At 43.8% G+C, this 23,043-nt stretch overlaps 1 protein-coding gene across 5 annotated transcripts in view; it reads left to right on the top strand.

The window, feature by feature from the left end:
• LOC126108581 (sorting nexin-13-like) overlaps positions 1-23,043 on the top strand; it is a 417,686-nt gene that overhangs the window by 377,414 nt on the left and 17,229 nt on the right. For all 5 annotated transcript variants that reach the window (XM_049913874.1, XM_049913875.1, XM_049913873.1 and 2 more), the window contains one exon: positions 14,441-14,595. In XM_049913874.1, the coding sequence (XP_049769831.1) occupies positions 14,441-14,595 (155 nt within the window). The remainder of the gene's footprint in view (positions 1-14,440; positions 14,596-23,043) is intronic.

Raw genomic sequence — 23,043 nt, 5'->3', positions numbered from 1 at the left:
ATGCTGACTGTCTTCTTTAATATCCGTAGAATTTTGCATCACAAATATGCCCTGGAAGGACAAACAGTGACAAAGGAGTACTATAAAGATATTCTCCGGCAACTCCGTGACACATTTCGGCACCAAAGACCAGACGTATGGATGGCAAGAACTGACAACTGCATCACGACAATGCCCCCACACATTCATCCCACTTGATGCAAAATTTCTTGGCCAAACATAAAATTACAGCCGTTCGCCAACTTGCCTACTCTCCAGGCATGGGTCCTTGTGACTCCTGGGTGTTTCCAAAATTGAAGACGTCATTGAAAGGATCCCGTTTTGAGACTAGAGAAGAGGTAATGCGAAACATGACGACTGAGCTGAACACCATTCCAAAAGATGATGTCCAGAGGTGTTTCCAGTAGTGGAAGGATCGGTGGGCTAAGTGAGTGTAAGCATACGGGGCATACTTCGAAGGGGATTAGGGTCCCAACCTCATCAGGTATTTGAAATATTTTTTCTGGCCAGAGGTCAGATACTTTTTAGACAGGCCTCATACTTGTATGGTGGTACTTCCATAACCAAAGTAGATGAAGTTTTTGGTGTTTCTAGAGGTGTCGTATGGAAGATATATACTGCATACTGCAAAACATCATCTGCTAAGGCACAGTGTGGATGAAATTTGTGTTAAGTGATTGTGACAGGTGGTCATTGAGGAGGGTTGTGACAAAAAATAAAGAGGACAACTACTGAAAAATTCACAACAGAACTGAATTTCACATTCACAAACCTTGGTCAAACCAAAATGACATGAGGGAGGTGCGTAAGCTGGGAAATGCAGGGCGAGGTGGGATTCTGAAACCATTTAGCAGTGATCAAAATGCCCGTAACAGAAAAACACTGGACCGGAGCCATAAAACCTGGATTATGGAGGACTGGAAGATGAGTCTGTTTCACACTTTCCACCAACTTCTGGCCGAGTTCCCATATGGCGTGCACTGTCCCATTCCCATGACGCAGACAGCTTTTAGCCGAGAATGAAACACGGTGGTGTTTCTGTGATCGAGTTGCCAAGCCATTCTGCAATATTCTGTGAGAAGGCTGGAGTACTGCCAAGGATGATGCAAGCATTTTGGCTGATCAGGTCCAGCCTGTGGTAGTGTTTGTTCCCCAGTGGTGGTGCTGTGTTCAGAGGTGTCGAGGCCCCTGATCACACGTTTTGCCTCATCCAGGACTGGTTTTGTGAACACAAGGATGTATTTTGACATCTCCACTGGCCACCACAGTCACCAGATGTCAGCATTATTGAGCCCTTGTGATCTACTTTGGAGAGAGTGTGATCACTGTCTACATCTACATTTATACTCCACAAGCCACCCAACGGTGTGTGGCGGAGGGCACTTTACTGTCATTACCTCCCTTTCCTGTTCCAGTCGCATGTGGTTCGTGGGAAGAACGACTGCTGGAAAGCCTCCGTGCGTGCTCGAATCTCTCTAATTTTAAATTCGTGATCTCCTTGTGCGGTATAAGTAGGGGGAAGCAATATATTAGATATCTCATCCAGAAACGTGCCCTCTCGAAACCTGGCGAGCAAGCTACACCGCGATGCAGAGTGCGTCTCTTGCAGAGTCTGCCACTCGAGTTTGCTAAACATCTCTGTAACACTATCACGCTTACCAGATAACCCTGTGACGAAACGTGCCGCTCTTCTTTGGATCTTCTCTATCTCCTCCGTCAACCCACACTGATGAGCAATACTCAAGTATAGGTCGAACGAGTGTTTTGTAAGCGATCTCCTTTGTTGATTGACTACATTTTCTAAGGACTCTCCCAGTGAATCTCAACCTGGTACCCGCCTTACCAACAATTAATTTTATATGATCATTCCACTTCAAATCGTTCCGCACGCGTACTCCCAGATATTTTACAGAAGTAACTGCTACCAGTGTTTGTTCCCCTAACATATAATCATACAATAAAGGATCCTTCTTTCTATGTATTCGGAATACATTACATTTGTCTATGTTAAGGGTCAGTTGCCACTCACTGCACCAAGTGCCTATCCGCTGCAGATCTTTCTACATTTCGCTACAATTATCTATTGATGCAGCTTCTTTGTATACTACAGCATCATGCGCGAAAAGCCGCATGGAACTTCTGACACTATCTACTAGGTCATTTATATATAATTGTGAAAAGCAAAGGTCCCGTAACACTCCCCTGTGGTACGCCAGAGGTTACTTTAACGTCTGTAAACGTATCTCCATTGAGAACAACATGCTGTGTTCTGCTTGGTAAAAACTCTTCAATCCAGCCACACAGCTGGTCTGATATTCCGTAGGCTCTTACCTTGTTTATCAGGTGACAGTGCGGAACTGTATCGAACGCCTTCCGGAAGTCAAGGAAAATGGCATCTACCTGGGAGCCTGTATCTAATATTTTCGGGTCTCATGAACTTATAAAGGGAGTTGGGTCTCACAGGATCGCTGTTTCCGGAATCCATATTGATTCCTACAGAGTAGATTCTGGGTTTCCAGAAACGACATGATACGCGAGCAAAAAACATGCTCTAAAATTGTGCAACAGATTGATGTCAGAGATATAGGCCTATAGTTTTGCGCATCTGGTCGACGACCCTTCTTGAAAACTGGGAGTACTTGTGCTCTTTTCCAATCATTTGGAACCTTCCGTTCCTCTAGAGACTTGCAGTACACGGCTGTTAGAAGGGGAGCAAGTTCTTTCGCGTACTCTGTGTAGAATCGGATTGGTATCCCGTCAGGTACAGTGGACTTTCCTCTGTTGAGTGATTCCAGTTGCTTTTCTATTCCTTGGACACTTATTTCGATGTCAGCCATTTTTTCATCCGTGCGAGGATTTAGAGAAGGAACTGCAGTGCGGTCTTACTCTGTGAAACAGCTTTGGAAAAATTCCCTTGAAAATCATACAGGACAGACACGAATGGAAGCTGTTATAAATCCCAACTGTTTCCTTATACCGTATGAGGCATGATAATGGGTTCTGTTTTTGGTCTTCCCATATTCTTGCTAACCCTCCGTGTTTGCCTGTCAGTTACCAGATCTTTTCCAGTCCTTGAATCTAGATATATTGCTGTCTATCAAACAATGGAACCTTCAGGTAGGAATATCAACAGCCGGCCACTGTGGTCGAGGGGTTCTAGGCGCTTCAGTCCGGAACCACGTGGCTGCTATAGTCACAGGTTCGAATCCTGCTGCGGGCATGGATGTGTGTAATGTCCTTAGGTTAGATAGTTTCAAGTAGGGGACGGATGACCTCAGATGTTAAGTCCCATAGTGCTTAGAGACATTTGAACCATTTTTGAATATCAACAATGTAGGAAAAGACAGTTTGCTACTTAGGTAAAGAAGACATGTACATGAGGTGTGCTTTCTTGTGTGTGTGTGTGTGTGTGTGTGTGTGTGTGTGTGTGTTTTACTGACGAAGGCTGTGGCTGAAAGCTATATGTGAGTGTCTTTTAATTGTGCCTGTCTGCAACTTGACGTATGTTGCTGTCTAGTTAGGTATCTTTCCAGTTTTCTTTTCAGATGGTAACAATCACAGATTTCTTGTTGTTTGGTAGATGGGAAATTGTCAAATATGCTTAACAGAGCATATAACTCCATTCTGAGTCTTAAACAAGAAGGCAAAGCCTGCACGAAAACTATTTTTGTGTCTCGTATTGCGGATCTGATCTGTGAAGTACAGCTGAAATTGATATTTATTATGAACAACAATAATTATTTTGAAGTAAGTTCACTAGGAACTCAGATTAAGAATTTCAGTGGCCCTAAAGGGCATCTGGAATACATATAGTAATCTGCTGTAGACATTACTCTTCTGAATGAACACTTTTATTTATTTTTAGATGCACTGCCTCAAGAGAGAAGATATGCAAAATAAGCCAATGTTCCTCTTCTTTAGGCCAATACAAGGAGAGATATTTCTAAATGCAAAATATGCTGGAGTGCGCTGAGATTCTCTATTATTTCATGCCAGTTTTAACTTACTATTTGGTGGGGCTCCAGGGAATTTTGCACAGCGTTTCATTTAGTGAATGATCATTACTGTTCACTTCCAGTTTTAAAAGGTCATTTTTGTTTGTTTGAAATTGCATTGATTGAGACTTCAAGACTATACTGACATGACAGAAGTTGTGAGATACCTCCTAATATCACGTTGGATCTCCTTTTGTCCAGCTTAGTGCAGCAACTCAACATGGCATTGACTCGACAAGTCGTTGACTTCACTTGAAATATTGAACCGTGCTACCCCTACAGCTGTCCATAATTATGAAAGCGTTGCCAGTGCAGGATTTTATACACGAACTGACCTCCCAATTACGTCCGATAAATGTCGACGGGATGCATGTCGAGCGATCTGGGTGGCCGATGTCTCGCCTCAGAATCATATATATATTCTTCAAACTAATTGCAATTATAGCCTGGTGACATTGCATATCGTCACCCATAAAAATTCCATCTGTGTTTGGCAACATGAAGTCCACGAGTGGCTCCAGATGGTCTCCAAGTAGCCAATCACTTCCAGTCAATAATCGGTTCACTTGGATCAGAGGACCTAGTCGATTCCGTGTAAACACAGCCCACACAGTTATGGAGCCATCTCCAGCTGGCACATTGCCGTGTTGACAACTTGGGTCTGTGGCTTTGTGGGGTCTGTGCCACACTTGAACCCTACCATTAGCTCCTACCAACTGAAATTGAGAGTCATTTGACCATCCCATGCTTTTCCAGTCATCTAGGACCCAACCAGTGTGGTCACGAGTGCAGAAGAGGCACTGCGGATGATGTCGTGATGTGAAGCTAGCAAAGGTATTCACATTGTTCGTCTGCTGCTATAGCCCATTAACACCAAATTTCATCACACATTCGTCATGTGTCCCACATTGATTTCTCTGATTATTTCACATTGTGTTGCTTGTCTGTTAGCACTGATAATGGCAGGGAAATGCCACTGCTCTTTGTCATTAAGCGAAGGCCGTTGACCACTGTGTTGTCCTTGATGAGAGGTAATGCCTGAAATTTGTCATTCTCAGCACACTCTTGACATTCTGGATCTCGGAATATTGAATTTCCTAACTATTTCTGAAATGGAATATCCCATGCATCTAGCTCCAACTACTATTCAGTATTCAAAGTCTGTCAATTCCCATCATGCGGCCGTAATCATATCAGAAACCTTTTCACGTGGATCACCTGAGAACAAGTGACAGCTCCACTATTGCACTGCCCTTTTATACCTTGTGCCTTGTGTATGTGATACGCCATCTGTATATGTGCGTATCACTATCCTGTGACGTATGTCATCTCTGTGTGAAACTACAATGATTTGCTTTCATCTCTTGTAGGTCTGTTCAGCTACCTACGTCTACATACATATTCTGCAAACCTCTTTGACATGGATGACAGACTGTATGTCCAATTTTACCAATTATTAGGACTTTATTCCCTGTTACAGTCATGTACAAAGGGCAGGAATGATGGGAAGATGATGGCTTAAATGCCTCTGTGCTTGCTGTAATTAGTCTAATCTGACTTCAAGATATTTATGCCTCGTTGTGAGTGCCCCGGTGGCCAGCATACGCAAATGTCAGAAAATTTGGGTATGTAGACGACAGGGCACTCACAACGGGGCATTAGAGATCTTGAGCTTACCGAGACCGAATTCATCAGTGATGTGTCGACCATGGGTGAACTGGTGAATATTTCTGCAGACGGAGATTGCAACCGTGATCCGCTAAGAAGTCTCGACATTTCACTTAAACGACAAGATGGCTGTTCATCTTGAAGGAAGGTTACTCAGACATAACAGAGATCCAAAATATCTAGGAGTCATGCTTGATAGGACACTCAGCTATAAATAACCTTTATTAAGAACAGCTACAAAAAGCAGAACTCAAAATAATGTCCTCCAGAAACTCTGTGGCACATGACAGAGATAAACTGCATCAACACTCAATACTTCAGGTCTGGGAGTGGTACAGCCTGGTGCGGAGTATTGCTCACCGGCCTGGATGAATTGTGCTCACAGAAAACTAGTTGTTACACAACTGAACCATACCGTGCATCTTATAACTGGTACCATCACATCCACATCAAGTGCATAAGTTTGTATCATTTTTCCATAAATTTAATAAACTCAACACATATACATAACAGAGACTTTAGCCATCAGTTATTCTCCTCCACTATTTACAACAGTCTACCAGTGCTGGGGTAATTTTTAAGTTATGGGGCTGTAGAAATCATTGTTTTGAGGCAAAGAACCTTTCAACCATGTTCGGTGTGCATTTTCATTTGGAAAGGAAGTTCCTTCAAGATTGTTCAATGGCGAGTGAAAAGGTGAATATCTGAGAGCGCAAGATCAGGTCAGTAAGATGAGTGTCGAATGACTTCCCAACCCAACTCACGGGGAGCACATTTTGTCAGTCTGGCACGATGCGGGCAGGTGTTATTGTGGATTAACATCACTTCATACAGTCTTTTTGGTCGTTGTTCTCAGATTGTGTCTGCGAGACATCTCAGTTGTTGGCAGTAAATGTCAGCAGTGACGGTTACACCTCGGGGTAGTAATTCATAGTACACAACACTGTTGTTATTCCACCAGATGAATAACATTATCTTTTGTGGATGTGTGCATGTCTTAGTATGGGGAGTTTCCTATCTTTTTCATTGTGTTAACATAAAGACACCATTTCTTGTCACCAGTAATAATAGAGGATCAGAATAGTCAGTGTTGTTCATGAACTGATTGATTGATGAGCGAGCAGAGATGCTCATACGGTCATCTTCTGATTTTTGTGATTTCGGCTTAGTGTGTGCACTACCCATGTTGTTGTTGTTGTGGTCTTCAGTCCTGAGACTGTTTTGATGCAGCTCTCCGTGCTACTCTAACCTGTGCAAGCTTCATCATCTCACAGTACCTACTGCAACCTACATCCTTCTGAATCTGCTTAGTGTATTCATCTCTTGGTCTCCCTCTACGATTTTTACCCTCCACGCTGCCCTCCAATACTAAATTGGTGATCCTTGATGCCCCAGAACATGTCCTACCAACCGATCCCTTCTTCTAGTCAAGTTGTGCCACAAACTCCTCTTCTCCCCAATTCTATTCAATACCTCCTTATTAGATATGTGATCTACCCATCTAATCTTCACCATTCTTCTGTAGCACCACATTTCGGAAGCTCCTATTCTCTTCTTGTCCAAACTATTTATTGTCCAGGTTTCACTCCCATACATCGCTACAGTCCATACAAATACTTCCATAAACGACTTACTGACACTTAAATCTATGCTCGATGTTAACAAATTTCTCTTCTTCAGAAACACTTTCCTTGCCATTGGCACTCTACATTTTATATCCTCTCTACTACGACCATCATCAGTTATTTTGCTCCCCAAATACCAAAACTCCTTTACTACTTCAAATGTCTCATTTCCTAATCTAATTCCCGCAGCATCACCCGACTTAATTCGACTACATTCCATTATCCTCATTTCGCTTTTGTTGATGTTCATCTTATATCCTCCTTTCAAGACACTATCCATTCCGTTCAGCTGCTCTTCCAAGTCCTTTGCTGTCTCTGACAGAATTACAATGTCATCGGTGAACCTCAAAGTTTTTATTTCTTCTCCATGGATTTTAATTCCAAATCCGAACTTCTCATTTGTTTCCTTTACTGCTTGGTCAATATACAGATTGAATAGCATCAGGGAGAGGCTATACCCCTGTCTCACTCCCTTCCCAACCACTGCTTCCCCCTTTCATGCCCCTCGACTCTTACAACTGCCATCTGCTTTCTGTACAAATTGTAAATAGCCTTTTGCTCCCTATATTTTACCCCTGCCACCTTCAGAATTTGAAAGAGAGTATACCAGTCCACATTGTCAAAAGCCTTCTCTAAGTCAACAAATGTTCGAAATGTAGGTTTGCCTTTCCTTAATCTTTCTTCTAAGATAAGTCATAAGGTCAGTATTGCCTCACATGTTCCCATATTTCTATGGAATCCAAACTGATCTTCCCCGAGGTCGGCTTCTACCAGTTTCTCCATTCGTCTGTAAGGAATTCGCATTAGTATTTTGCAGCCGTGACTTATTAAACTGATCGTTTGGTTATTTTCACATCTGTCAACACCTGCATTCTTTGGGATTGGAATTATTACATTCTTCTTGGAGTGTGAGGGTATTTCGCCTGCCTTGTACATCTTCCTCGCCAGATGGTAGAGTTTTGTCAGGACTGGCTCTCCCAAGGCCGTTAGTAGTTCTAATGGGATGTTGTCTACTCCCGGGGCCTTGTTTCGACTCAGGTCTTTCAGTGCTCTGTCAAACTCTTCACGCAGTATCGTATCTCCCATTTCATCTTCATCTACATCCTCTTCCATTTCCATAATATTGCCCTCAAGTACATCGCCCTTGTATAGACCCTCTATATACTCCTTCCACCTTTCTGCTTTCCCTTCTTTGCTTAGAACTGGGTTTCCATCTGAGCTCTTGATATTCATACGAGTGGTTCTGTTTTCTCCAAAGGTCTCTTTAATTTTCCTGTAGGCAGTATCAATCTTACCCCTAGTGAGATTAGCCTCTACATCCTTACATTTGTCGTCTAGCCATCACTGCTTAGCCATTTTGCCCTTCTGTCTATTTCATTTTTGAGACGTTTGTATTCCTTTTTGCTTGATTCATTTACTGCGTTTTTATATTTTTTCCTTTCATCAATTAAACTCAATATCTCTTCTGTTACCCAAGGATTTCTACTAGCCCTCATCTTTTCATCTACTTGATCGTCCGCTGCCTTCACTGCTTCATCTCTCATCTCACTACCCGTGCACAGTCAATTTTTGAACCTTCCCCACTGCATCACATTATGGTGGAATGATCACAGTTCATCGCATTTGCCAGTTCTCAAGTATGCTGAAGTGGACTGTTGAATACAAAAAAATTACAGAAAAATCCTAACCTCCCTGTTAATGCAGACATTCCAAGTACCAGAAAATGTAGGCTTTGCTCTCATCACCCACATCTGGAAACTGCAAGAATATGGGCCGTGTATCGTGCTTGGGTAGTTCAGTTGGTAGAGCACTTGCCTGCGAAAGGAAAGGTCCCGAGTTCGAGTCTCGGATCATACAGTTTTAATCTGCGAGGAAGTTTTGTATCAGCGCACGCTCTGCTGCAGAGTGAAAATTTCACTCTGCAAGAATATTAGTTGGAAATGGCTCTAATACTGGTAACCAGTGGAGACACACATGGCAGAGTAATGCTGTGACAGAACAGCTGAAGGTCGCATATTGACCGAGTCACCTGGCTTCGAACTTCCACTCTGGGCTCTTAACACTTTCGCTGCGGCTGACGCTTATAAGCGTCACAAGAAGCCACGAGCCAGTCCGGCTGATGCCAAGTGTCCGCGCTTGCTGTCGGATTACTCAGTCTAGTTGCAGCGTCTAAGATAGTATCAAAGCGTGTAAACTTTTGTTTTTTGTGGTCAGTTACCAAACGTATATTGTTTGTAATGGCGGTCAGTGGACCTTCCAGTGTGAAAAGGAGCAGGAAAAGTGTTTCGCTTACTAATTTCTACACATCTATGATAAATGTAGACGGCTAATTCTCCCACAGCAGGAGCAATCGTGCTACTAAATTGACAACCTCTATCAGAGTCAATCTTAAAAATGCGCATTTGAAGTAAATATAATTTCAAATGAATCCAGTTTTATTTTTCCTTTTTTTCCTTCTTAAGAATATGTGTTTTGGAATCCGTATTGTATTTTTTCTTACATTATGAACAAATCACGAAGATTTGAATGATACCTGTGACCCGTACAGGTGTTAGATAGCAAGCAGACTTTAAAACATGACCACAATACAGTCGAGGCTTATTTGAAGTAATGCAGCTAAGGTGTCATCATTAAGTCAGTATGGAACATAATCCTACAGGTCTTACAAGGTCTTGATGTCATCCTGTAGCTCAGGTGTGCTTAGGAGCGGCGGCTCTGAGTGGTACCTGCCGTTTCAGAGTGTTACCGGCCCGCATTCGAGCGCTACCAGCCCGCACTTGCACTTGCCGGGCCGCACTGGAGAGTTGTGCCCCTGCGTCGATGCAGCAGCGAAAGTGTTAACCAGATAAGAGCCAACCCGGGAAGGTGTGTTGACTCTTCCATCAGGTTGAAGAGAATAACTTCACAAGTTCCGACTGTGGCATTGTACAGCAGACTGTTTGCCACGTAGTTAAAGAATGTCCTCTAGGTGCTTTTCCTGGTGATGACGGAAGGATCAATAGTCGATATTTGTGGTGTGATATTATAGGCTGATCAAAATTACATGGCTGATGTCCGTCGCTCACTGCTACAGTCACGAGGCACTGCGTTTCCTTGAGCTGCTCACCCGTCTTTGTTCCTCCTGCCTTCTTAACAGTACCATGCACACCGTGGTGCTGAAGTGCATGTGTAACAACATTTATGAACTCACTTTCCCAATGATTCTTCAATAAAACATAATCACTATATCCAAAACTAAATCACTCATTATTTTTAAAATAACAAATTGTCTCTGCAATCGAAGCACACCAAACTGAACAAATGGGCTTACAGACACCTCACCGTTTCTCGGTACAGTAGACAAAAAATTGGCAGGCGGGACCGATCAGTAACAGGTTTCAGTATCCTACGGAATAGCAACTTCAGCTACTGAACCAAAAACGACATCACTACTGAGGCTACCGTATTTACTCGAATCGTAAGCCGCACTCGAATCTAAGCCGCACCTGAAAAATGAGACTCGAAATCGAGGGAAAAAAATTTTCCCGAATCTAAGCTGCACCTGAAATTTGAGACTCGAAATTCAAGGGGAGAGAAAAGTTTTAGGCCATCTCCAAATCGAAACAAAGTTGGTCTATTGTAATATGAGACACAATTTAGGTCAAATGAATGACGATACAGCTACAGTAGTTTGGTTCGAGTCGTAAGCTTAGCAGTTAAGGTTTACCAGGTAGTCATTGCTATGCGTCAGGCGCTCCGTCCGTATTTATATGGGTACCCTTCCTTTTTCATGTGCTTCGTCTGGTTTGAGTTGATTGCTTATTTTTCTTTGATCTGATAAGTGCCGTTTTCTTTGTTATAGGTGTTTACGTCACTCTAAGTTGAAAATGCATTACTGTACTGCGTCATGCATTGTTTGTCGCATTCTGATAGTGCGTGTTTACGGCCTGTCACCGCTCGCGGCATAGCTTGCTTTTGTGCGCGCTTGCAATTAAAAACAGAGAGAGAGAGAGAGAGAGAGAGAGAGAGAGAGAGAGGGAGGAATCGTCTCATTAGCGAAACAATGGCAAGAGACTGCTCTTTGTTGTTACTTACACTACTGCTTTCTTTGATTATGATCAACAGTAACCAAATAATAGATTGCGTATGATAGATGATGTCCTGAACGAAAGTTTAGCGAACATTTTTTTCCATTTGAAAATATTTGCACGCGCCTCTTTAGTTCATTACATTCTGCACAGAAATTAGAGTCAACTTAGATTTAAAAATCTAGTCAATTGCTGTGCTTCATTTCTGACTGTATCACTATTAAGCATAAGAATAATACGAATAAAGACATGACATGACATGTATATTCTTCCGCGTTTGCTGTTGTCTCACTCTAGTTTTGTAGTTTATTAGGCAGACAGGATTTAAATGAGATAGCAGCAAACACGAAGCAATACTTCGCAAAATGTTTATATTCGTATTATTCTTATGGTGAAGAGAATACTGCATGTGATTCACAATTCATAAAAGTTCCTATTAGCAACCATCTCTTCTCACAAGTAGGAAAAAATTCAGAACGTATAGTTGGCCATATTGACAAACGTCCCAAACAGTCTTGCCAGTCGGATTTTCGTAGTGCTTTGAAATGCTGGTACATTCGAAGATGAACAATATGGAATTTGTATTTACTTTGTTGGATAATGTACCAAAATGCAGTGGTCGAAACTCGGGGCAGAGGAAAAAAGCTCGTCTTCCACTATTTTTTTTTAAATTTATTTACTGACGCAGAGGTTTTGGTACCAGTATTTAACTTTGTGCCTACAAAGCATGCCTGTGTAGCGCTACATAATACAAATATTCGACGGCAAAAGTTAGTTGTGGCGGCACCCACCAACATTTTTCAGAACTTTTTGCACTCGATTCAAAGCCGCAGGATTACAAAAACCGGAAAAAAGTACGGCTTAGATTCGAGTAAATACAGTAACGTACGGAACTGACAGTATGGACGATACAAAATACGATTACTGAACTGGTGTCAAAATGTCTTGTTTTCCGTAACACTTCATGCGACTGCAAAACTCAGTAGCAGCCGACGAGTGTACTGGATGAAAACACGATTTTGACATCCCTTCCCAAAACTTCGAGTGAAACTGAGAGCTTCCCCTCTGCTTTATTGTCCTGCTGCACTGTTTTCTTTTAGCTCTTTTAGTGGTGTGTTACAGCACTGTGACTGGGCATTGTAACATCTAACAGGACTGTAGAAGTGTCCATGCAAACAAACTGAAAGTTAATTACCTTACTTTCTATTTCTGATGTGACTTTTAAAAATTAACCCACACACCTCGTATTTTGGATGCAACTCACTGACAATATACATTTACCGATGTTCTGTTGTCGGTTTGGTGGAGACCGATTGTGCCTATGTAAAAATACAATGTAGTATTAGGTTGGTGCATAAGTTCGTAGTATTTTTGTTTTGCAGGTTAGTATTCTGAATGCTACAGGTTTATTTATTGATTGTCATTTTTTATTTGTAGTTCACTGGTGCTGTTTGAGTGTACATATTGTCATTTTGTCCTTCGGAGATAGTGAGTGGAGCTGTGGAAGCTAGAAAATGGAGTGCCACATGGAGAAATCGGAACGTTTCCAACGTATTCTTCTGTTTGAGCTCAATAGAGGGGTGATAGCACTGTGGATGGGGAAAATGCATTTGGACAGAGCGTGGCAAGAAAATGGTTTTCTCATTTCAAGGAGGATGATCTGGACACTAGTAACTCTCCATGTTCAGGAAGACCTTAGAGTTTTGATGTAGATCATTTAAGCTCATTAATCAATAATAAATCATTTCAGTGCACTTGAGAACTGACAAATATGATGAACTGTGATCATTCCATCATTGTGTGACATTTGCATGCAATGGGGAAGGCTTAAGAATTGGGTGTAAGAGTACCTCACGCTTTAAGCCAAAATCACAAAAATCAGCAGTTGACAATATGTGTATCTGCCGTTGCTCATGGTCAATTGGCTCATGAACAGCACTGACCATTTCTATCCTGTGTCATTAATGGTGATGAAAAGTGGTGTCCCTATACTAACATAATGGAAAAAAAAGGAATGGTTGATCCTAAACAAAACAGCAGTTCTCTGCACAAAGACCCACAAAAGATGTTACGCATCTGGTTCACCTTTTATGCTCTCTATTGAACAGCCTTCAAAGAACTTCATTTCAAGATGAAAATGCACTCCAAACACGGTTCGAACATAGTGAAGGGGAATATATTATTGACGACTTAAGTCTCTTATGTGTATCTGTTGTTTTTTATTAGATGCACAGAAAAGTTCTACAAACTTATACACTGACCTAATATTTAAATGCCATTACACTTTCTACTGCTATTGTTTATTTTATCGATGATCCTAAAAATGTTGTGGTTTCTTGTTAATGTATTTTGTTGCTTGTACGAAGGAATTTCATGTCTGTTACCTCTGCATGGCTCTTGGCCTCAGTCGCCTGTGGTTTTTCTCCCATAGGGAAGAACAGATACAGCCGTAACTTCAAAACGTTTGCCTGTGTTTCTACTCTTGGTTTTCCTTCCAGATTGCATTTAATTGTTTGACTCATAGGTGGACACACTCAATATTAATGACCACTAATACATATCTGGATACTGTGCACCAGATGGTGTATTTGTTTGGTAACTGTGTATTGTGTACTTCAGTTTTTCTCACACATTCCACATCCTCGATGACTCCTGCGGTACAGATTCATGATCAGGCAGTGTATCTAATCCTATCTAAACACTTTTCCTAAATTGTCTTCCCTGTTCATCATATTTATCAAAGTTGTTCCACAAATTCTAAGCCTCTTCCATAGGGAGGCCCATCCCCTTCTCCCCATCATCCCATCCTGTGTAATCCCATTGTCCACTATCCAGTGTCACATTGTCCCACTCTTACCTGCTCAGACCCATCAACTCGAAATGCTGCCTCCGGTTAAACTGGCACCCCACCACTTGTACCACCCCACCACCGGTACAGCCCCGCCGTCCTCATAACCACACTGCCCCCTTTTTAACTCTGCCGCCTCTTCACATTCGACCAAAATAACGGTGTAACAGTAGTGCAGAAAATGGGGTGATGGGTGAAACCTAGCAGAGCATTACTGCAGGGTCGTGTACTTTACAGATGAGCTGAAGCACATAATCGGGAGCGAGACGGCGCGGCGCGGGCTGCTACGCGTGTTCGAGCTGTTCCAGAGGCCGGTGCTGAACCGGCGCCTGCTGCACGTGCTGCTGGAGGGAGTGCTGCGGACGCTCTTCCCGGACAACAACCTCGAGCAGGTCAGAGTGGTGGAATATCTTTTTCTCTCCAAATACGGTATGGTGTTCAAACGTTCCCCAGATTTTTAGAAGTAATTAACATTACTGTGTCTTGCCATGCTCTCATTGTGCACTGCCACCTTCATAGTAATCCTTTTGTGAGCAAATACGCCAGTTTCCTGTTTGCACCACTTTTAAGTGCATCCTTTCTGTTTTCCTTTGTTACCTTGTTTCATATCCTCAGCAGTACCACTCCAAATGGTTGCCCCTTCGATATAAATTTCGCCTCGCATCGCCTCGGCGGGGTGGGGAGGAGGATGGGGGGGGGGGGGGAGGAGGCACATGGAGTTAAGTCTATTAGTGCAGTGTTTGTGTACGGAATAACTGTCAAAAGATTCATGAACTGTGTACGACAATGTAAGTCAACCTCTTTCACCTTCCGCGCACCTTTGTATCTCTGTGCTAATAAAATTTTCTAATCCCTCACTGGTTCCACAGTAATGGACACTCTAACTTTACTTTATAAAATATATGAAGTAGAGCTACAAAAAGTTAAAGCATATGATATTAGAATATTGAAAAGGAAAGTTGCTACTCACTACGTAGCCGAAATGCTGAGCTGCAGGTAGGCACATCAGAGAAATTATCAGAAAGTGAGCTTTCGGCCAGCAAGGCGCTTGTCAGAGGCAGAAACACACACACACACACACACACACACACACACACACACACACACACACACACACAACACACACACACACACACAGAGCCTCTGGTTGCTGACACCACACACGGACCCAGCAACCAGAGACTGCAGGTGTGTGTGTGTGTGTGTGTGTGTGTGTGTGTGTGTGTGTGTGTGTGTTTCTGCCTCTGACAAACGCCTTGCTGGCCGAAAGCTCACTTTCTGATAATTTCTCTGATGTGCCTACCTGCGGCTCAGCATCTCCACTATATCGTGAGTAGCAACTTTCCTTTTCAATATTGTTACATTCCATCCTGGAGTTCTCATTGTTGAAGCATATAATAATAATCATTGACCGTATGTTTTTATGCCAAAATTTTTATAACATCCCTACTACCATTTGCCCACCGTGAAAGATTAACACCCACAAGTGGGCAGTAGGGACTGAGTTGACTAAAACTGGTGTAGGCCATATGTGGTCTCGCACTGTGGTGGACTATCCAGCTTTTTGTATCTACATATGCCTCTACATCACACTCAGCAAGCCACCAAGCAGTATGTGGTAACACGTGGCAGGTGTGTGTGGGTGGGGGGGTTACTTCAGGTACCACTTGCTGATACCTTGTTCCCTATTCCACTTGCAAATGATGCACAGCAGACTGATTGACGGTAGGGCTCAGTATTAGCTCTAATTTGTCAGATTTTCTCATCTTGGCAGTTTTGCGAGATGTATATGGGAGGAAGTAATATGTAGTCCGACTCTTCTTCAAAATCGCTCTCTCAAAATTTCAACAGAAAACCTCTACGTGATGCACAACACATCTCTTGTAATGTTTGGCACCGAAGTTTGCCGAGAGTCACTGTGATGCTCTTCTGCCAACTAAACGATTTCGTGATGAAATGCGCCACTCTTCGTTGGATCTTCTCTGTCTGTTCTATAAGTCCTACCCGGTAAGCGTCCCAGACTGATGAACAGTACTCAAGAATTGATCAAACAAGAGCCTTATAAGCCACTTCGTCTGTAGACGAGTTACATTTCCTTTAGATTCTGTCTGTGAATATGCCTGGTTTCTGCTTTACCTACTATTTGCTTTATGTGTTCATTCCACTTATGGCCGCTCTGGGTAGGTGCTCCTGGATATTTTTTGATAGACACTGTTTCTAGCACTTTGTCATCAGTAGTGTAGCTGTACAGTTGTGGATTTCTTTTCCTATGTATGTGCAATATGTTAACATTTATTTAGATTTAGGGTCAACTACAAGACCCAGCACCATTCATCAAGCATCTGCAGGTCATTCTGCAAAGTGATATGATCTTCTGGTGGTGTCGGTTTCTTTCAGACAACTGTATCGTCTGCAAACAGTCTTAAAGAGCTTCTGACACTTTGTACTAGATCATTTATATACATTCGTATACCTATCACACTTCCTCAGGGTACTCCGGAATTACCTTTACATCTTTTCAGTTAGTTCCATTAAGAACTACGTGTTGAGTTGTATCTTCAAAGAAGAGTTGAGTCCAGTCACAAATCAGGTCCAATACTCAGTAAACTCTTCCACCCCTCCCCCCACTAAATGGCAGTGCAGTATGGTGTGAAATGCCTTTCTGAAGTCAGCGAACACAGCATCAGTCTGAGCGCTGTCATCTACAGCTCTACGGATTTCACGGACGAATGCAACTTCTGTGGACATTTTCTTCTTGTGGCCTCCCTGAAATGCTCCATAACATCACTTCAGAACTTGTTATTCATCATCTCACCAGGAGGGACAGACTCCTTTATTTTCAATCCCCTCAGTAATTCAGTTCGTGCGACAGAATACGTTGAGATGTACCAAAACTTGTTCGTAAGATGTTGTAGACATCTCGGATGGTCTATCCTTAACCGTGCAGAATCACACCTCTCAGTTTCTGGACATTTACTGGTGTGATGCCAGTTGACTGCTGACTAGAAAGGTTACCAGCATCAACCGGTGTTCTCCAATTTTTGAAATGCCCAAGCGCTTCATTTGTCTGTGTCTGGCGCAAAGCATTATCTCGAAAAGCTCGGTTCGACACTTGGTGCGTTTCTGTAGCATGATTCCCACACTTACGAACAAAACTATATATGCAGAGTTGCTGTTTTCTTCAAGGTTCCCAGCACAAAACCGCAAACTCGTGGTACCAGGCCAGTGGAAATACATTGAGGTGACAAAACAGATGGGATAGCAATATGCAGGTATACAGGGTGTTACAAAAAGGTACTACCAAACTTTCAGGAAACATTCCTCACAGACAAAGAAAGAAAATATGTTATGTGGACATGGGTCCGGAAACGCTTACTTTCCATGTTGGAGCTCATTTTATTACTTCTCTTCAAATCACATTAATCATGGAATGGAAACACACAGCAACAGAACGTACCAGCGTGACTTCAAACACTTTGTTACAGGAAATGTTCAAAATGCCCTCTGTTAGTGAGGATACGTGCATCCAGCCTCCGTCGCACAGAATCCCTGATGTGCTGGTGCAGCTCTGGAGAATGGCGTATTGTATCACAGCCCTCCACAATACGAGCACGAAGAGTCTCTACATTTGGTACCGGGGTTGCGTAGATGAGAGCTTTCAAATGCCCCCATAAATGAAAGTCAAGAGGGCGTGGAGAGCGTGGAGGCCACGGAATTGGTGCGCCTCTACGAGTCGATTGGTCACCGAATCTGTTGTTGAGAAGCGTACGAACACTTCGACTGAAACATGCAGGAGCTCCATCGTGCACGAACCACATCATGTGTCGTACTTCTAAAGGCACATGTTCTAGCAGCACAGGTAGAGTATCCCGTATGAAATCATGATAACGTGCTCCATTCAGTGTAGGTGGACGAAACTAAAATGAGCTCTAACATGGAAAGTAAGCGTTTGTGGACACATGTCCACATAACAGCTTTTCTTTATTTGTGTGTGAGGAATGTTTCCTGAAAGTGTGGCCGTACCTTTTCGTATCACTCTGTATAGATGGCAGTAGTATTGTGTACACAAGGCACAAAAGACATTGCATTGGTGGAGCTGTCATTTCTACACAGGAGAGTCACGAAAAGGTGTCCGATGTAATTATGGCTGCACTACAGGAATTAACAGACTTTGAGCACATGGATAAATCGTTTGGGAAGCAATATTCTGAGATCCACAGTGTCAAGACTGTGCCGAGAATACCAAATTCTAGGCATTACCTCTCACCACAGACAACGCCGTGGCTGATGGCCTTCGCTTAATGACTGAGAGCAGTGGAATTTGGGTAGAGTTGTCAGTGCCGACAGATGAGCAGTACTGCACAGAATCGACGTGGGATGTGTGGCAAATGGGACAGTGCAATGAAATTTAGCACGAACAGGCTACGGTAGAAGAGTGCCTTTGCTGACAGCACGGCATCACCTGCAGCGGCTCTTCTGGGCTCTGACTGTATCGGTTGGACCCTCAACAACTGGAAAACCGTAGCCTGGCCAGATGAGTTCCAAGTTCAGTTGGTAAGAGCTGTTGGTAGGGTCTGAGTGTGAGGCAGACCCCACAAAGCAATGAACCCAAGTTGTCAACGAGGCACCGTGCAAACTGATTGTGGTTCCATAATGGTGTGTGCTGTGTTTACACGAAATAGACCTGGTCTTCCGATCTAACTGAACCGATCCTTGACTGGCAGTGGTTATGTTTGGGTACTTGGAGACCGTATGTAACCATTTGTAGACTTCACGTTCCCAAACAATGATGGAATTTTTTATGGATGGCAATGTGCTCTGTCACTGAGCCACAATTGTTTGCAATTGGTTGGAAGAACACTGTGGACAATTTGAGCAAACAATTTGCCCACCCACATTTCTGGACATAAAATTTGTCGAACATTTACGAGACATAATCGAGAGGTCAGTTTGTGCACAAAATTGTATACTGGCAACACTTTCACAATCATACTATGTGATCAAAAGCATCCAGACACCTGACTGAAAATGACTTACACGTTTCTGGCACCCTCCATTGGTAATGCTGTATGGTCTTGGCCCACCCTTAGCCTCGATGGCAGCTTCCACTCTCGGAGGCACACGTCCGATCAGGTGCTGGAAGGTTTCTTGGGGAATGGCTGACTATTCTTCACGGAGTGCTGCACTTAGGAGAGGTATTGATGTCGGTCGGTGAGGCCTGGCAAGAAGTCGGCGTTCCAAAACATCCGAAAGGTGTTCTGTAGGATTCAGGTCAGGACTCTCTGCAGGCCAGTTCATTACAGGAATGCTATTTGGGAAGCTAAAAGGTGCTTAAAGCATCAGTGTAGGCCTGTGCTGTGATAGTGTGACACAAAACGACAAGGAGTGCAAGCCCCCTCTATGAAAAACATGACCACACCATACCACCACCACCTCCGACTTTTACTGTCGGCACTACACACACTGGCAGACGGCATTAACCGGGCATTCGCCGTACCCACATCCTGCCATCAGATTGCCACATTGTGTACAGTGATTCGTCACTCCACACAACATTTTTCCACTCTTCAATCGCCCAATGTTTACATTCCTTACACCAAGCAAGGCGTCGTTTGGCATTTACAGGCTTATGAGCAGCCACTTGACTGTGAAATTCAAGATTTCTCACCTCCTGCCTAACTATTATAGTACTTGCAGTGGATCTTGGTACAGTTTGTAATTCTTTTCTGACGGTCTGGATAGATGTTTGCCTATTACACACTACGACCCTCATAAACTGTCGGCGGCCTCGTGTCGGGTCGGCCTATATGCTTTTGTGCTATACGTGTCCCTTCACATTTACACTTCACTATCACATCGGAAACAATAGACCTAAGGATGTTTAGGATTGTGGAAATCTCACGTACAGACGTATGACACAAGCAAGACCAAATTCGAAGTCTGTGAGTTCTGCAGAGCACCCCATTCTGCTCTCTGACGATGTCCAATGACTAGTGAGGTCGCTGATACGGAGTACCTGGCAGTATGTGGCAGTACCTTGCACCTAGTATGCAAAACGTGTTTTTCGACATGTCGGGATACTTTTGATTGCGTAGTGTATGTTCTGCAGGGGACAGCCAACAAGTTGGTGAGTCCACGCCACATGGTGTTACTGCACTATGCCAGGCAAAAGGAGATCCAACACGACAGTAGGAGATATACTCTAGCTTTTATCAGCCCAGTGTGTGTGCTCACCAGCGACAGACAGCTGCCACTCACAACACAGATTTGAGAAATGTGTGTGAGGAGCACCTGATTTCACCAAAGTGTACGGGTCCGAAGATGGCGTTAATGCAACACCGAAACTAGTAGCGAAGTAAATAAATAATCTTAAGTACAGCTGCAGAAATTTCATTTTTAATAAAAATATTATGAGAAGGAAAGTTGCTACTCACCATATAGCGGAGATTCCGAGTCACAGGTAGGCACAACAAAAAGACTCTCACAATTATAGCTTTCGGCGATTAATAGATAGACATACGCACAGGAGTGCTGTTGCTCGCAGTATAGTTTCAGTTGCCTGAGACTGCAGTCGTGTGGGTGAGTTGCGTTTGCACGCACACGTTTGAGTGTGTGTGTGTGTGTGTGTGTGTGTGTGTGTTGTGTGGTCAGCCTATTAAATGCCTTAACGGACTAAAGCTGTAATTGTGATAGTTTTTTTGTTGTGACTATCTGCGACTGAGCATCTTCATTGTATAGTGAGTAGCAACTTTCTATCGTATCATATTGTTTATATAATTGTGTGTTCTCCTGCCACACTTCGTGAGTAGATTTTTTATCTATCCAATTATGTTTTCAAAAATTGTTTATTTTTGTTGAAAAGGATAGATTGCCACCCATCAGACAGAGGAAGCGTTGAATCGCAGACAGGCGTAGTGAAACAGACTGCTAAACATTTAAGCTTTCAGTCAAAAAGAGCCCTCCTTATGAAATAGAAGACGAACAAATTCAGACGGACACAACTCGCACACGCACAGTCGTGCAAGGGCCCGACTGCAGTCTGCAACTGCGTCTGAAATGGTCAGCAGTCTACTGGGGTCCCGCAGTCTTTTAACACCAGCCCAATGCGGATTTCGGAAGCATCGTTCTGCAGTTGACCATCTTGTTGCTCTCTCCACTTATATCATGAACAATTTTCTCCGGAAACGCCAAACGGTAGCAATATTTTTCGATCTGGAGAGAGCATACGATACCTGTTGGAGGACAGGCATCCTCCGCACACTGTTCTCTTGGGGCTTTCGAGGCCGGCTGCCCCTTTTTCTTCGCGAATTTATGGCAGAGCGCACTTTTAGGGTGCGGGTGAACACTACTCTCTCCCGTACTTTCTTCCAAGAAAACGGGGTACCTCAGGGATCCGTGCTGAGTGTTGTACTGTTTGCCATCGCCATAAATCCAATTATGGATTGTCTCCTTCCTGATGTCTCGGGCTCCCTCTTTGTGGACAATTTTGCGATCTACTACAGCTCTCCACGCACCAGCCTTCTTGAACGACGTCTTCAAGGATGTCTCGATCGCCTCCACTCGTGGAGCATCGAATCCGGCTTCCGTTTCTCACCCAGTAAGACCGTTTGTGTCAATTTTTCGTGACGTAAGGAGTTTCTTCCGCCCTCCTTACGTCTAGGTCCTCTCAACCTTTCGTTTTCAGACGTCGCTAAATTCTTGGGTCTTAAGTTTGACAGAAAACTGTGCTGGTCCTCCCACGTTTCCTATCTTTCGGCTCGCTGTCTGCGATCGCTTAACACCCTCCGTGTCCTGAATGGTACCTCCTGGGGAGCGGACCGAGTGGTCCTTCTCCGCCTCTATCGCGCCTTAGTGCGCTCGAAATTGGATTATGGAAGCATAGTCTACTCCTCTGCTCGGCCGTCTATTCTTCGGCGTCTCGACTCTATCCACCACCGTGGATTACGTTTAGTGTCTGGAGCTTTTTACACTAGCCCTGTGGAAAGCCTTTATGCTGAGACTGCTGAACCTCCGCTGTCCAATCGGCGAGCAGTCCTCCTGAGTCGTTATGCTAGCCATCTGTCTTCCATGTCTGCTAATCCAGCCCATGACCTTTTTTTCGACGCCTCCTTTGAGTTAGGGTATGCAGGCCGCTCCTCCTCCCTACTACCCCCGGGAGTCCGCTTCTGTCAACTGCTCCATTCTCTTTCCTGCCGCTTTCCTAAAACCTTCTTGACACCTTGGGGTACAGCACCGCCTTGGCTCCGTCCCCGGATCTGCCTGCTCCGTGACCTTTGTCAATTTCCCAAGGATGGTACCCCTACACTTGTTTATCGTCGGGCATTTGCTGCTCTATGTGCAGAAATGACGGACGCCACATTTATTTACACCGACAGCTCGAAAACATCGTTAGGTGTAGGGAGTGCCTATATTGTTGGCAACACCCCAAATCGCTTTCGGCTTCCCGACCAGTGTTCGGTTTATACTGCGGAGCTTTACGCTGTTCTCCAGGCTGTCCACTACATCCGCCGCCATCAGCGGATACAGTACGTTATCTGCTCAGATTCTCTCAGCTCTCTCCTCAGTCTCCAAGCTCTTTACCCTGTGCACCCTCTGGTCCACCGGATTCAGGACTGTCTGCGCTTGCTCCACCTGGGGGGCGTCTCGGTAGCGTTCCTCTGGCTCCCGGGACACGCTGGTATCTGTGGGAGTGAGGCGGCCGATATAGCGGCCAAGGCTGCAGTCTCTCTTCCTCGGCCAGCTATTCAGTCGCTTCCCTTCACCGATCTACGGAGCGTTTTATGTCGCAAAGTTGCTCATTTATGGCATGCGCATTGGTCAACACTTCCCCGTAATAAATT

Source organism: Schistocerca cancellata, chromosome 11 (assembly GCF_023864275.1).
Source record: "Schistocerca cancellata isolate TAMUIC-IGC-003103 chromosome 11, iqSchCanc2.1, whole genome shotgun sequence".
Classification (NCBI taxonomy): Eukaryota; Metazoa; Arthropoda; class Insecta; order Orthoptera; family Acrididae; genus Schistocerca; species Schistocerca cancellata.
This window is presented reverse-complemented; position numbering and strand designations above follow the sequence as displayed.